This window comes from Strongylocentrotus purpuratus, unplaced genomic scaffold (genome assembly GCF_000002235.5).
Source record: "Strongylocentrotus purpuratus isolate Spur 01 unplaced genomic scaffold, Spur_5.0 spur5_scaffold_11, whole genome shotgun sequence".
NCBI lineage: Eukaryota > Metazoa > Echinodermata > Echinoidea > Camarodonta > Strongylocentrotidae > Strongylocentrotus > Strongylocentrotus purpuratus.
In genome coordinates, this window is record NW_022145596.1 from 25,938,008 (window position 1) to 25,954,645 (window position 16,638).

At 38.5% G+C, this 16,638-nt stretch overlaps 2 protein-coding genes across 6 annotated transcripts in view; one reads left to right on the forward strand and one right to left on the reverse strand.

Annotated features, from left to right (window-relative positions):
* LOC577224 (CREB-binding protein) overlaps positions 1–7,103 on the forward strand; it is a 51,909-nt gene extending 44,806 nt beyond the window's left edge. The window contains exon 28 of the mRNA XM_030981002.1: positions 6,976–7,103. Within this exon, the coding sequence (XP_030836862.1) occupies positions 6,976–7,029 (54 nt within the window). The 3' untranslated portion in view covers positions 7,030–7,103. The remainder of the gene's footprint in view (positions 1–6,975) is intronic.
* Positions 7,104–12,638: 5,535 nt separating this feature from the next.
* The window catches only part of LOC577477 (serine/threonine-protein kinase Nek1), a 40,656-nt gene continuing 36,656 nt past the window's right edge, over positions 12,639–16,638 (reverse strand). For 3 of the 5 annotated variants that reach the window (XM_030981006.1, XM_030981005.1, XM_030981004.1), the window contains exons 36-37: positions 15,904–16,036; positions 14,202–14,312 (exon numbers count right to left, since the gene is read on the reverse strand). In XM_030981006.1, coding sequence (XP_030836866.1) covers positions 14,290–14,312; positions 15,904–16,036 — 156 coding nt within the window. In that variant the 3' untranslated portion in view covers positions 14,202–14,289. Of the gene's footprint in view, positions 12,930–14,201; positions 14,313–14,442; positions 14,495–15,903; positions 16,037–16,638 lie in introns of those variants that run through there. The other 2 variants (XM_030981008.1, XM_030981007.1) reach the window with 2 other exon arrangements.

Genomic DNA, 16,638 nt, shown 5'->3' on the forward strand with positions numbered 1-16,638 from the left:
TTAAATTGGTCCGCTAGCTCTCGGAGAAAAGGCCCCGAAAACGACTCCCGTTTTCCTTCCCCTTATGTATAATGCGTGAAGTATGGAAAGTTCCCGTCTTGAAGAGACTAGTCCGCAATGGTTGTGGCCATCTTACTTTTTATGAAATATCAGGTTTTCGATAGATTGGCCCTTACTCTTCAACCTTCAATTAGTCGTTTTTCGAGGGTATCTTCTCAGAGGTCTAGCGGACCGAGTCAAAGTCGCCCTGCCACACCCCCCCCCTTCCTCGGTCCCTTAGGGTGGTATTCTCGAAAGCGGACTAACTTTAGTCAGGAGTTTAATCCATGGATCAGTTAGTCCACCTTTCGAGAATTGAAATTGACTTAGTCCATGGACTAAAGTTAAGCCTGGCCTAAGAAATCCACGTACTAAGGCCAAATAAAAATAAAAACATGTTTTAGCGTCCTGTTTTTCGAAAAATAGGAAGGAGGAGGCCCGTTTTTTTAATTTTTTTTTCTATCAAAACGGCCGCTTAGAGTTTGATGTTTGGGGAGGGGGGGGGGGGCACATACATATAATTGATCAACGTCCTGGGGGAGGGGTCTAAAAATTTCAACCGATCTTGGAAATTGTGGGGGGGGGGCACGTGCCCCCTTGGTTATGGGCCCGTAAGTTAGGCCAGGTTTAACTTGGTCCGCTTTTGAGAATACCACCCTTAGCCTTGGGTTTTAGGCGTAAGAGTCGCAAAGTGACTGTCTGCAAGAAGACTAGTCCGCTATCGAGGAACCATCTAACTTATGATGAAATATTTTGTGTGTGGAAAGATTAGATCTTGTTCTTCAACCTCCACCTAGTTGTTTTCGAGGGTCTTTTCTTTAAACACTAGCGGACCCATTCAAAGTCACCCCTCCCCTCTCAAATATTCCCATATGTATAAAACGTAGAGCATGGAAAGACTAGTCCACTATAGTCGTAGCCATATTAATTTTATATGAAATATCAGTTTTTCGATAGATTTGACCTTGCTCTTCAACCTCGACCTACTTATCATCGAGGGTACTTTCTCCGCGGTAGCGGACAGATTAAAAGTACCCCTCCTCTCAAATAACCCATTATGTATCGCACTTACTAGAGTGTTGAAAGTTACCGTCTGCAAAGAGAAATTGTTCGCCATTTAGCTTTAAATGAACATGAACTTATTAAGCGAATCACATGACAACTTTTGTATTCAATGATTTTATTTCTCAAACTCCAATTCTTTTTCGTACCAAACTGCAACATAATTATAACAAAGCTTTTTTATCATATGATAAGCGAACATAAATACAACATAATTTATCGGTTATAATTTCACAATGTATAGGACTAAAATATATCACAATCGCATAATAGGAAAATATTACCGCAATACACAGTTATTTCATCAAAAAAATAGAAGCATTATTTTTTTCCTGAGAATAAGACTGAATAGTTTTTCTTTCATTAAAACATGATCTATCCTAAAACCCTCTCCCTTCTTTTCTTCCTCTTTAATCCCTTGGACATATCCCCTTCTTTTCCCCTCTCCCCTATCCATTCCCTTTCCCTCTCCTTCGGGGGTTAAATCCCCCCTTTAATTTTTAATGGGTGTATTAAGTGTGTAATTTTTAGCAACCCCCCCCCCCCTTTTGTGATTTTTTTTTTTTTTTTTTTATTAAAAAAGAAAAAGAAAAAAAAAATTATGCCAATGGCTGACCTTAAAAAAAGGGACCTTACCCCCCCCCCTTACGGAGCAAAATGTCAAATTTGCAAATTTCGAGACAAAAAAGAAAGAAAAAAGTGTCCTCTTACCCCGCCCCCCCCCCCCTCGCTTATTCAGCGGCTGGCTGCGTCTTGCGAAATTTTTTGCCCGATTTCAAAATGTTAAACCCCCCCCCCCCCCCCCTTGAAAAAATCCTGCGTACGCCACTGTGTTAAACCGTATCACTGTCTTCAGGGCTGTCAACTCTGGGAAACTGCTTGGAGGGAGAAACAAAATTTGGAGAAAATATTAAGTGCCAAATCCAGCCAGCCGCCGAATAAGCGGGAAAATTTCGCAACGGCTCAGCCAGCCGCTGAATAAGCGGGGGGGGGGGGGGGGGGGGGGGGGGGAGCACATTTTTTGTTGTTTTTGGTATACGGTACGGTTTGGCGGGAGGTTTTTTCATAAACCGGGAGATTCTACATCGTTGGCGGGAGAGCGGGAGGAAGGCGTGGTGGCGGGAGTCTCCCGCTACGAGCTTTTGGGGCGGCGGGAGAACTCGGAGCGTGGTGGCGTGAGACTCCCTCCAAATGCGGGAGGGTTGACAGCTCTGTCTTTTTTCATATTCATTACCAGCTAAGCGGAAGTGTTTCATAAATTACCTGTATTATTTTTAAGTCATTTATATTTAATCCCAGCTGTTGGAAATGTGCAAAAGATCCACTTTGGTCTATATTATTTTTTATTTTATATATATTTTCATCGAATAGGTTTTTGTAAAATATGCACTTCCTTTTTACTCGTATGAATTTGTTATTAAAAATCATCTCATTTCCTTTATGGTTCATATTTCATCTGAAAATCCCTCGTATCCATCCAAACTTCCAATAGATTAATATAAAATTGTGGCAAAGTTATCTTTAACAGTCCAAGGAAATTAATAGTAACATGAAAATATGAATTTCCCGCCAAAGTGTTTTGTCACATACTGCTTCCATTTCATTTCATTTTCTAAGTTTTTTAAAACCCAAATAGCCCTTTGTGCTTTAATCAACAGTTTCAGACCTCCAAACTGGTAATTTAAATAATAATAGTAATAATAATATGAATTTATAACGCGCACATATTCGAAACTTTTGATCAAGGCGCGACAAAAAATGAATATGCAGATTACACAAAACAGTTCAACAATTTTTTACATAAACATGCAGGAATTCAAATATTATATAAACAGATATTCAAATATGGGATAAACAGATACCGACGTAGACATAAAACAGTTCGACATATTATAGTTCTTTGGGTAATGAAACCTAAACATCAGATAAATATATACGCTTTCAACTGTGATTTAAATTGTTCTGTTGAGTCTAGTTGTCTAAGATGAGAAGGAAGAGTGTTCCAGAGAACGGGTGCAGCTTTGGCGAAGGACCTGTCTCCATACCAGTGGCGGATCCAGGGAGGGGGGGGGCCGCCCCTTGGGAAAAAAACGTATAAGAACACGTTAATATTACCTTTTTTTGGAGATGGGGGCGCGATTTTTCAAATTTTCGAGAGCCCCCTCAAACAAAATTGTGCTCACTACCCCCCCCCCCCACTGAGCCCGGCGCGATTTTCAAATTTTCGGGAGCAAAATAAAAAAATTAGTGCTCACTACCCACCCCCCCCCCCACACACACACACTGGCGTACTGGTGCCCCCCGGGCCCCCATTGAAATTGAACCATGACTTATTTTCAATTCCATACACGTGATTTATAAATGTTCTTGAATAGTGATATCACATGATTTTCAACAAAATCCGAGTTTCTCAATTTCTGTTGCAAACTGACACATTCCCAAATAGCGAAGGAAGAGCATATATTTTTTTTTTTATAGTCACTAATGGGCCTTAGTGCTGGCCACTAACAGTAACAATAGTAGAAAATTCCTTTCCAGAAGCCAATGCGACAAGCACTGCCGGGAGAAAACATGCTACCCACTACTCGGGCTGTGCATGCAAAGATTTGCAAACGAACGTTCCATACGTACATTTATTAATTAATTTATTTATTTCACAGGACCCATTTGTACAGGGTATCTCATTCAGATTAAAAAACTCATCAATAAAATGCAAATCATGTCACACTGCACGTGTACCGTTAAGGGGCCCTGTGGGGAAACTGAATTTAGACAAGGATTAAGAGTAGAGAACGGTACAACGAATCGTCTTCTTTCTTTAATACTTATATGAAACGGCAAAGCTTCCACGCTTCGCGGGGGGGGGGGGCAACTGAATTCAGACTAGGAATAAAGTCAAGAACGGTATCCAAAGAATTGTCTTCTTTCTATAATAATTTAATGAAATATGAAAGCTTCCGCGCTTCGCGCGGGATGGGCGAAAATGAATTCAGACAAGGATTAAGAGTAATAATTTATTGAAACGTCAAAAGCTTCCGCGCTTCGTGCGGGTGGGGGGGGGGGGGCGACTGAATTCAGACAAGGATTATGAGTGGAGAACGGTACAATGAATCGTCTTCTTTCTCTAATAAGTTAATGAAACGTCATAGCTTCTGCGCTTCGCGCGGGAGGGGCGAAACAAGAATTAAGAATCGGGAACGGTACAACGGATCGTCTTCTTTCTCTAATAATTTAATGAAATGTCAAAGCTCCCGCGCGTTGCGCGGAAGCAGGCGCGGATCTACGGGGGGGGGTTTAGGGGGTTCAAACCCCCCCCCCCCCTTGGGCGGCCCCCCCAAAAAAAAAAAAAAAAAAAAAAAAAAAAGAAAGAAAAAAAAAAGAAAAAAAAGAACGCACGCTGGAGAGAAACCCTTTCAAGTGCAAATATTGTGAGAAGATATTCAACTCATCTGGTAACTTAACCAAACACATGATAAAAAGGCTGGATATAACTGTGTATTAAGCTGTTACTTGATTTAAAAAGACGTTATCATGCACTGCTTTTTATGGTCTCCATTGTGTTAATAGATGCCAGGAAAACATCACTTACGGGGTTCAAATAAACACCCCCAAAAAAATCGGCTCGCCGCTACGCGGCTCGTGGACGATGCTCTGCATCGTCATTATTTTGGTCAAACCCCCCCCCCTTAGCAAAAAGCTAGATCCGCCCCTGGGAAGGGGAAAACTGAAACTTAGTTCCTGACCCCGGGTTTACATAGGGTTGAATTTGTAGACATTGGGGCATTGGCATTAATTTATTTGTCGGTAATTGGTGGCTAGTTTTGTCGTAATCAGTGGCCTCTACACCCCCCCCCCCTTCCCCGCTCCCCTCCCCCCACTGAAAAACTCTTGGAGGGGATAGGAGAAAGCAATTTTACGTCATATTACTCCAGGAAGTGCCTGAAAATGTGTCTAAAATGGATCTAAAATTGCAAATGCTTCCTACTCTGGGAAGAGGTCAGAAACCCCTCCCAGACCCACCCTCGCTTGGTCGCTCCGTGCCCTCGCCGCTAAAGCCTCACTCTGTCGTAAGAAATTCCTGGATCAACCACCGATGTCCCATCCCCTGAATCATTCAAAACCCTTCTCGAAACCCTACTTTGTGTCCGCTTACCCCCCCCCCCCCCGCGCGATTTTCAAATTTTCGGGAGCAAAATATTTTAAAACCCCCCCCCTCCCCCCTTGAAAAAATCCTGCGTACGCCCCTGGGCGCACACAAGTAGTTAATTCCATTCAACTCAATTGTATTGTATTTTATTGTATTAGTAATAGTTTGTTTTATTTTGTTGCTTTTAAAGCTCTACTTGCTCCCTCTATATAGAAAACTTCCCCCATCATGATCATCTTTTTCTTATGTTAGTTCACTGCAAAAACCAGAGTGTTCAAATTAACACCAAGGGTGTTCAATTTAACACTTTCTTGGTATCTATATCGGACAACTCCTCTGGTGTTACTTGACACCATTTTCTGGAATTAGATACTTTCAATTCCACTTTTGGTGATTTGACAACTCCTACTGGTGTAGATTAACACCAATATCTGGAATCATTTCTCGAAAGGGATGCGTTGAAGTTTCAACGCACCACCGCGCCGCATCCTTTCGATATAGCGCCATAGCAGATCTAGTGCACTTCAATCTGGCCTTTCTCTCTCGATCTCCTCAGCGGACATCGGGATCCCACTCTCTTCTCCTTCACTTCCTTCACCTCCTTCACCTAGCTAGATCAATATCTGATATAGCTTTGGATCAGAAACCAAGAAAATATTAAACCCGTAAGTAAGCTCCGTTAAGACACAACATAGCTAATTAGCTATAGACTTTTCTAGGTCTAGGTCTAGCTAGATCTAGTAATCAACTAAAAAAAAATCCACAGAAAAATATAACCATTTTACATGAACTTTAAACAAGAGGAAAGTGGGCGTGAAAAAAGTAGCTCTCCGCAAGCATGGCAAGAAGGCCTAGATCTAGATTCACATAGATATGTGTGTGTATATAGACCCAGCCTACTTTAAAATATTGGCATCCAAACTTGGATGCTGGTGTAAATAAATAAGATTCTTAGGGAGAAAGTAGGACATTTATATTATCAATATAAAGAAAATAATTTCTAGGTCTAATGGATAGAGTCTAGTGAGACAAAGACGTCACAGACTCATGAGTGAGTTGCTAATATGTCTTGTGATTTTCAAAGTTGTTCATGTCATCAAAAATTCATAACTTTCTTACTAGTTATCCGATTTTACTCTAACTTTTTTTTGATTGGTTTGTCTGATTTTCTGCTTCTATTGAAAGTAGAGGCCTATGTTATTATTGGAGTGGACTTGCCATTTAAGATACCTTATTTGTGACACTGGCAGGTCAATAATTAGTGTGGGGTCCACAGGGCCGAGCCCCATATGAAGCTCAGGGGTTTTAGGCGTTTAAAAACTGTCAGCATCCAGGGGCCGCCTTAGGGCCCTTGGTGGGGTCCAGAGGGCAGGGCCATTGGAAGCTCAGGGGTTTTAGGTATTATATGGTCAAATGAGCATCAAACCCTCAAGCCCTGCTGTTCTGCAGGCCTTGACATGAAGGATTAAATAAGCAATATTTTTTGCCTGACCGTACATTTGGGAATTTGTAATTTCCCAATGAAGGCATAGAAAATATAATTTATAGAAAAAATAGAGAAAAAAATCCGGAAAATCATGTTATTTCAGCAACATTTGTAAATTACTGGTATCGAATTAGAGGAAAAAAAACATGTTTGAATTTTATGTGGGAGAGACTTTCGTAGACAACACATATAGCTGTACATGTAATCATCTACCTTTTTCCAAATTGCACAACCAATGCAGGACTGTTTCAGCTACACCTGCCGCCAACCGCTCAGCGAGGAAACCCTAATCTGAAAAACTGTCACTGGCACCAAATTAAGATGCAGCAACAACAGCAACAGCATGGTGGACAGTTGCAGGAATCCATTTCAATGCCTCCTGGAGTTTGTGTAACATCTATGAACCAACTGGGTCAGTGCAGAGGACCTATGCATCGGGAGCTTCAGGACCAAGTGCCTGTCATGCAGCAACATGTACAAGGCATGATCATTCACAATGCGGCCCAACCGCAGCAAAACCACATAAATCAGGTGCCTCAACTTACATCCATAAACCAACTGGGTCAGTGCAGAGGGCCTATGCATCAGGATCAAGTGCCTGTCATGCAGCAAGGCTTGGTCATTCACAATGCGGCCCAACCGCAGCCAAACCACATGACTCAGGTGCCTCAACCAGGTCAGCAGCAGATACCTCCGCAGCGGAACACCGTGCCACAGCAGGCGCTGCAGCAGTTGTTGCAGACGCTGAAGTCTCCACACTCGCCTCAGCAACAGACGCAGGTGCTGACCATTCTGAACTCCAACCCACAACTGATGGCTGCCTTCGACAGGCAAAGGTTAGCGCATCAGCAGCAGATGCAACAGCAGCAGCAACACTGGCAGCTGCAGCAAGGCAACATGCAGGTTGCTGGTCAGTCTGTACCACAGCAGCAGATGGCCGGGCATCAGCAGCCATAGGCGGAGATCCAGGGAAGGGGGGGGGGGGGGGGATTGACCAAGGGGGATGGTCTATGTAAACATCCCCCCAATGTTTATAGGCTTTCATAGTGCATAAATCCCAGCTATATAAGTCTATACTCTTATTAGGCACATTCCCAAATGTTATTATAATCAATAAACAGAAATCGATAAAAGACGACCCCTCCCCCAAAATTGTACATTCTCAAAGTTTGATCTTGCCTGACAGGTTGTCACTTGACCTCATCTTATTTGCCCTATAGATGCATACTTAAAATGGATGCCTAATTGGCGAAGGCTCAGTTTTATAAATGATTGCTCGATTTGGGCTGTACATATTTCTTGTGTATTTATCTGCACCATTAACTTTTCTTAAAATCGTGCCGTTACTTAGATTAAGATGCTTCGGTGTGTTGTACTTATTGTTTTACACCTTGTTTTTAATGAAGTCATACCTCTCTTAGTTATGCTGTCATTGAGATTTGAGACCTTTTTTTAACTCGCGATAGCAGTGCAAGGGGTGTACGTGCCAGAAAGAAGAGGCGGGATATCCATAATACTACTACAAAACGGGTAAAATTGCATTATACCTTGGTTTAGTAGTTTATTTCTAAGGACTTTTGCACTTTACAAAGCTATTTAAAGCAATACAAAATACTAATAAATGTTGTAGTAGATAACTGTTTTAAAATGTTGAAGCAAACATAATTGTTTTGAAAACTGTGTTTCAGTAATCATTAATTTTAATTAAAGAAAGAAGGTAATTATAAGACATTATTTTGTTTGCAAGACGGTTGAATCTTCTTTGAAACAACGAATAAACATGTTTTTAAGACAAACAACTACATTGTATACCTGTATGAAAAGATGTGTAATCTGCAGCAGTGTTTCTCTTCAAGCAAATGAAAGTGTGTTATAATCTCCGTAACGGCAAACTATTTTCTTCTTTCTTTTAATCAGCTTTCATTCTTGTTTTCCAGTCCATGTCCCTCCTGTCCCATTTAAAAAACACCCCCACTTTAAAAACATTTTTTAAAGTTTTGGAATACGTGACATGTACCTTTTTTATTGCCAGGCTGAAGAAAAAAAGGGAAAAAATAAATAAATACACCAATGGCATACACACTGACTGAATTAAAGCATGCTTCAACAAATATTTTGCTTTTATGGATACATGTATTCATTTATTGAAGAATGTCTAATTAACAGATGCATAGAAAGAGATGGGGAACATTGAACATGCTGAAGATTGTAAGTACACTTTCCAATGGAACACTTCATCACCCTTCAACATAGACACAGATGACTGGAATAATCAGTCCCACGGCTCAGTCAAAATGACATTAGGAACTTTTAGATTTGCACAACGACAACGTGGATTGCTACCATCGACGTCCTTCTAATGCACTGCCTTGAATGGACGTCACACGTATTGGTCCACGCAAATCTTAAAGTCCCTATTACTGAGGAAAAATGTCTATCAACTTAAGTTCACAATTATCACAATACTGGGCAGTTATAATATCTACATGTACAGTCAGACCTGCTTTAGTGACCACCTGTCTACAAAGACCACATTTCTTGTTTCCCTTGAAAATGGTTTCTCATTGAAACATGTACTAAAGGAACCTATCTATAAAGACCACTTTTCGATGTTTCCCTTGGGCGGTCTCTATAGACGGGTTTGACTGTATTAGTTATAGTTCACAATTATCACAATTAACAATTAACACTGGGCCTCGAGAGATATATCTTTGGCTATAAAAATGGACAATTTTCAATGGACTAGGAGGTTGATGCAGTACGTAGGGCTTGAGGACTACACAGTACAGACTAAGTACATCTAATGAAATGAAATATAATCTCTCTATGGAATGATTTATGTAACATAATGAACATACAACTTTGTATCTGGTAATGCACAGATAGGTATACCTGTGGTTAGGGGTACCGGTATTTTGTGGCAATCGACCCCTTCAAGACGATCATTGCAGATTTTGAGGTTTGGCTCAATAACTTGATTAAGAGCCCTAAAAAATATACCACATGCAAGGGAAGAAAGGGCAGACATTTCTGCACACACACAGCATACATTCTTGGTCCATGACTACCGTGTTTAATACTAGGACTTTCAAAAAGAACATTAAGCTTTATAATCCTTAAATTGCTTAAAACGTTGAGATATTCAAAGTCATTGTTTTTCTATCAAAATTGATAATTTTTTTCTTCCAACTTCTCGACATATTCTCGTCCATGTTATTTGTTCTTGGAGATATCAAATGTAGCAATAAAACACAAATATCAGTGTTGCCCATTTGAAGAAAAATATGCGATCAATTTAGCCTTAAATATAAATCCTGTCCTGAAAGCGTTTTAACCTTGATCATGTATGAACAAGGCTCATTACATGACCGGTCAACAATGCTCAATGTGAAAGCAATCAAGGGTGATTGTTGACGCTAACAAAACGTTAGAATCTGTATACCGTACATATACCTTCATGAAGCTGCCATATTTATCAGCACATTCCCAAGGAGTGGGAGAGTTCTGCATTGGTCAATTTTTGTTTGTACATGTATACAGTTGACCAGCATGTTATACCCTACATGAATCCTAACCTACAAAGTTTGACAGTGTTATCTAGAATACAATTCTATCTGAATACAAGTATGCAATGTAGGAATACATTTACTGAACTATAAACTTTACAGCAGCATTATCCAAACAGTATATTCAAGTATGCTATCCAAATACATGCTATACGTATTTACACTATATGAAGTTACGAATACCTTAAAAAACTATACAGATGAGTTCATCCAAATAATTAAATCAAATTCACCACTTTATTCATATTTTACATTTACCTATTGATACGATAGTCTTGATGGCCTTCCCCAAGGCTTGCCTGACACAGCAACAATTAATGCATGCAGGGTGTAAGGTCCATGAAAGAGTAAAGCTGCTATTTAAAATTAACAAAGTAAAGCAAATTAAATTGTCAAGGGAATACTCCTTACACTTTCAGATACAAATGACAGAATGGGAGACTATTTCCACTAAAATGAATAAAATTCTAATGAATACATATATATTTGAATACAGGGTGAGGCTTCTCTCCTAATCTTTTTAAAACCATCTAGTGTGTTACAGGTTTGACGTCTTTTAAGTACTGTTTATTACCTAGGTCATTACAAGTACTGTTTTACTCTACATTCACATCAGTACAGCAAGAAAAAAACAATTGGTGCACTACTGGTTTAATAAACGATCATATAACTTTAGCTACATATCATATGTACTATTTTTTTTTCTAGACATGACAGGTTAAATCCAAATCAAGCAAATCTTGTATGTATCACATTTAGTAGTACTTTGATTTACAAGCAACATTCTTCACTGGTCAAACCTTAATCAATATCATTACTTTATTGGAATGCAAAAGATACAAATACTATTGATAAATGTAAAGAGAGGACGGAGGAATTACATTTGCACAATATACACAAAAAAGATACTTTAAAAGAAATATTATGTAATGGACCAGCACACGTCCGAAATGTACATGCGAGATGACGATAATTGAGCACATTCTTCCTAGCTCCAGCATTATGCAAGCATACTAAATAAATTCACACACACATATATTACAACAATTTCTAAATAATCCATTCATAATCAATATAATGCTTTGCAAAATGAAGTTTGCAATAGATGCCATATCGTGAAGAGGAGAGAATTGCTATACTCTAAACAATATGGTGAGGTTTTGTGTCTAGTATTCTAGACTTTTGGAGAGCTTGATTATCGCAACACATGAGGGTTTCTAATAGTTTGAAAAGGACAAGTATATTTGACATTCATGTAATTCAGTGGTATACCCTAGTGCAAGAACTTTGAAACAGGACTATTAGTATTACCGCAAACTTACTATGTTCCTCAACCCAACTCTAGACTCAACATAGGATCACAATATTCAAGAGCAAAACCTATCTGCTCTGTACATCATTAACAATATTTTCATGTATACTGTTGATCCTATCGCAGGGCAAGATAAAATCCATCTACAAAATATGGGTATTGCTACTACTGTTGTGTTATTTGTTGCAGTAATTTTATGTTACAAATGCGACTGCTAATCCCGCCCCCCCCCCCTCTCAGTGTTATTTAGGGTACGCATATGCGTGTTCCCTCCTTGTGAAAACACCCTCTAAGTCCGGTGTGTAAAGTCAATTTTGTATATGTACGAGCCGGACTTTGATGCGTGAAAAGTACCCCTTTACCGGACATTTTGGTAACACGCATGCGGTGATTTCGACTCCAGAGCAGGGGGGGGGGGGGGGGCTGCTAATACTCACAAACTCCATTTCCAATCACCACCCAAGTAAACACTGGCAAATAAACCTAACATACATAAAGAAAGCCCTCTGAAATTATTAACTCTTCTATGTATGCACACATTCCACAACAATCGTTTTTTTTTACTACACCTGTACAAGGCAAACATATACAAATGATCCTAATTATTCATACATATGTACTATCCGCAAATTATGAATTGAATATTCTTCATCACTTGACTTGAGATAAAAACATTTCCACAAGATGCTATCATAATTACTCTCCTACCACAAAATCTCAATGAACATGTTCCAAGGGCGAGACGTACATTCTTTAAATAATAAAAATGCTGTATACCTTGAGATAAAAGGCTTTTCCTTGGTTTACCTGATATATCTCTCTTTCATCTTTGACTGTTTACGGTGCACAACATGTTCTTTTTCTATGCTAGTGACACCATAAGAACACAGGCATGAATATTTAACAGAGTTTCCAATTACTCTTTTAAAAATCTACAGAATGACATTTTTATAGGAAGGCTGACTACACTCTACAGCATATTGCGTAATATATATTTTTCATCAATCAATTTCTTTTCTTCCTTCGGCATGATCAAATGAACCAACTTCAATATGGAACCTTACATGTGCATCACCTGACAATTAGTACAAAGTCACCTGACACTCACTCCCTTTACATGGTAACTTGACATCGGCACAATGTCACCTGACATCCATTCCCTGTACATGGTCACCTGACAATGGTATCATGTCACCTGACAGTTTTGTCCATTAACAAGATTTACAAGGTCACCTGATAGTGGTTTCCTTTACAATTTCTTTCCAGGAGTCTTTTTCTCTGCTATTTTCTTGCTTTCTCATCTTCATTCATCATTATCTGTTGGGAAAGAGAGACGGGTGATACATTGATCATTGAGATGTGTTGACAAATGGTGATTTACATATGATTTGCGACCTAGCAAAAACTTTGATATCTGCATATATCTACAAGCGATTTTACAAAGCTCATTATATAACTTTTCAATATAATGTTACATAAAGGTTTCTACATGATCATAGACATACTATGCTGTAATTTGTATTACTACTCATATGACAATATAATAGGCATGATTAAACATTTTGAGAATATTTCATTAGATCAAATAAAACCATGATTTCACCTGTATATACACATACATGTCCAGAGTACAATTTACACTTTTTCTATTAGTGACACATAACAAGGTTAGTACCCAACGAACCAAAGTAAGCATTAGTATGTCGCTTGAACCATAAATGAATGCTCCATACTGACAAAATAAAACAAACATAATTATCTATTCTTAATCATTAACCACACACAACAAAATTGCCCCAGACATTTCCATTACCTGGTAAACAAGTGCTCCATGTGCAGCTACATGTACCTAGTGATCTCAAATATCACCATATAATATAATCCCAACAACATTTTAGGCATAGTAAACAAGCCGAGATGAGATGTGATTACCTATGAGCAAATTAGTCTTTTCCCATATAACCATTCTCTTTTAACATTTCCACAAGATGCTATTATAATACTCTCCTAATATACCACTACTTAATGAAACTGTTACCATGTGTGAGACGTGCATTCTTTAATACAACAATAATAATGCCTTACTAAAAGTATAGACTAAACTAGAATACAGACAACCTTGCTTAATTCGACCTTTACGGGACTGAGCGAAATGTGTAGACTTAGGCAAACTTCGACTTGTGCGTAAGTCGTAAATGAAATTTTCTGTACAGAGCAAATTGGAGAGGGGCTCGCATGGTACGTCACGGTGTTGCCAATTTGTAACTTTCCTGATTTTAAACGGATATTGCTCAAACTTTCATCCATTTGTTTCTCTTGCTTTTCTGATTTTGATAATACCAGCCAATTATCAGGATGGACTTTTCCTTTAATTGGATCTCTTTCCAAATTCATCTTAAAATAAGTGCTGTCTTACATCATCAATTTCATTGGCTGTCATGATTTCATAGTTTTGCATGCTGTAATCCAATTTTATGCAATATCAATATGTACATTTTAACAAGTCTCCAAAAGAGTCAGTTGAATGGATAATTCTTTTAAGTGAAGGATCGATGAGGTACATGTAGGATTTATTGGTATACAGATGAAAGGGTGCAGGATAGCGGGATGATGATGATGATGGTGTTGATGATCGTCGTGATGTTGATGATGATTACAGTCACATGCAGTGGATTGTTTAGTTTTTCTGGTTCTTTAACGCTATTTTTCATGCCGTACGAAAGAACAACAAAAAGAGCAAAATGGAGAATTATGTAATCATATCATGATTAGATGCCCCTAAAAAAAAAAAATATTGTATTATTAAAAAAAATGCAAATCAAATATTTACATGCACTTATTTTGGAGTAGTTGCATCTCAATCGTGAGGAGTTAATCATGATCTATAAACATAAACAAGAATAAATACAGGCAGTTAGTTCAACAGTGTCTTACAGTATTGTGTAAAATATGAGAAAAAGCTTCTTTTTCGGTCAATAAAATGAAATAAGGCAAAATATTTTCAAAAATTCTTTATAAGTTTATTTGGAAGATTACGTGAAGTAACTGTAAAAACAACTCTTGTATTAAATCATATTTTCTGCATGCATTCCAAAAGGGAAATAAAATATGTATTTTAATATCATAAGACAGCGACATCTTTTCACCCAAGAGTATAATAATGATTTTAACTGTGAATTTCCAAAGCTTTTTTTTTCTCAAACTATTAGTAACAGATTAACGCACACATCAACTCCTAACTGTTTTGGGAAATGTAAACTAGCCTTTTGAAAACACTTTTATAATGTTCAAAAAAAAAATTAATGCCATGCTAATGAAATAACTCTAAAAGAAATTTCATAATAACAGAGTGATTTATAAAAAACAGATGTAACTGTATAATCCAAACATTGCAGAATATCAGACATAATAATGTATAATTATTCTACATTACTATTGAAATTATGATCTTACATAAGCATTTCGAATTCAATAACATCATTGAATGCTGAACACCGACACAATGACACTGAAACTAAGTTACATCAAACTAATAATACTCAAATCACACTGGGGAACTCTTCATTTTATTCATTTTCAATAAATCCTCAAATTCACATTTTCCTAAAGAAATATAAGTTGAACATCTGGTAAAATATCAGTAACAAACAGAGGGTTTATTGTGGATAGAGGCTATGTTTGAAATCATTTTGATAATTATGTTAACTATCCTTTTTTAAACACTTTTATAATGTTCAACTAAGAATAACGCCATGCAAATGAGATCAGACCAAGAGATTAAATGTGACAGCAATTCGGGGGTCAGACGACAATGTGTTGTTTTGTTATCACAATGCAGGTGAACTTCTCACTGCACAAAACTAGCACAATACCAGGTGCTGGAAAATACAACGACAGGAACAACAAAATAAATGCCTGTATTACGTGCAGCAGATGTCTGAAAAAAAGAGAGATTCAGGAATAGAAAAATCTAGAACAAGGTGTACTAATCAGGAGTACAATAAATAAAGAGAGAGAGAGAGAGAGAGAGAGAGAGAGGGGGGGAGGAATGGAGTGAGGAAGGGAGAAAGTGAGGAATGGAGGAAGGGAGGGAGGAGGGATAGAGACACTAGGTATCAAATGCAAGAAGTCAAAGTATGGAAGGGGTGAATTTGAACAAGACAACAAAGAATTACAAGTTACAAAAAAGGGGGAACCCATATTAGGAAAACAACTCACTAAAACTGTATACCTATAATCTTTAAGTGTTAATCCTAACACCCAAAGTGAGCCCTCTATTGTTGGTTCTTACCTTCAGTGTATGCTCCGTCAGCCATGACAAGCTGGAGGATCTTGGTATATACTTGACCTTTGCCCTCTCCGAGGATGGTGCTCACACGCTTAGTTCCTTCCTCAATGTTCTCATCTTCATCTTCATGCATTGCCTAAACAGTAAAGGTAGACAAAGGAAGGAAACATTACAGTCAAACCTGCTTTTAACTCTTTATCATGCCACAGGGCTAATCCCCATTGTGCCAAGCCCCCCCCCCCCCCCCCCCCCCCCCCCCCCGTGCCAGTTTGTTTTGGAGATAATCTGATTAACGCGATGATTCTATGAATAGCAAGTGTGAAACACACAGCCCAGTCCAATAAGCATGAACAATAATTGCTATTACGAATGCGCCTTTGGAGGCACACGGCAGCATAGCAATGGTTTGCTCGCATGTACAAAGCACTTTAACGGTAGCATGCATGCAGCCTCATGGCATTCTATGGGTTAATAGAGACCATCTGTCTACAAAGACTACCTGTTTACAAGGACCACATTTTTTTTTTGTTTCCCTTGAAAATGGTTTCTCATTGAAACATGTACTAAAGGAATCTGTCTACAAAGACCACTTTTTGTGTTTCCCTTGGGCAGTCACTGTAGACAGGTTTTGATTGTATTACCATCACCTGTACCTGGGAAGGGAAAAGCGATATTAAAATGTTAAATGGGTAACTTTGCCTCAGATTCTAAAAAAAATCCTGGATTTAGCTCATGCTG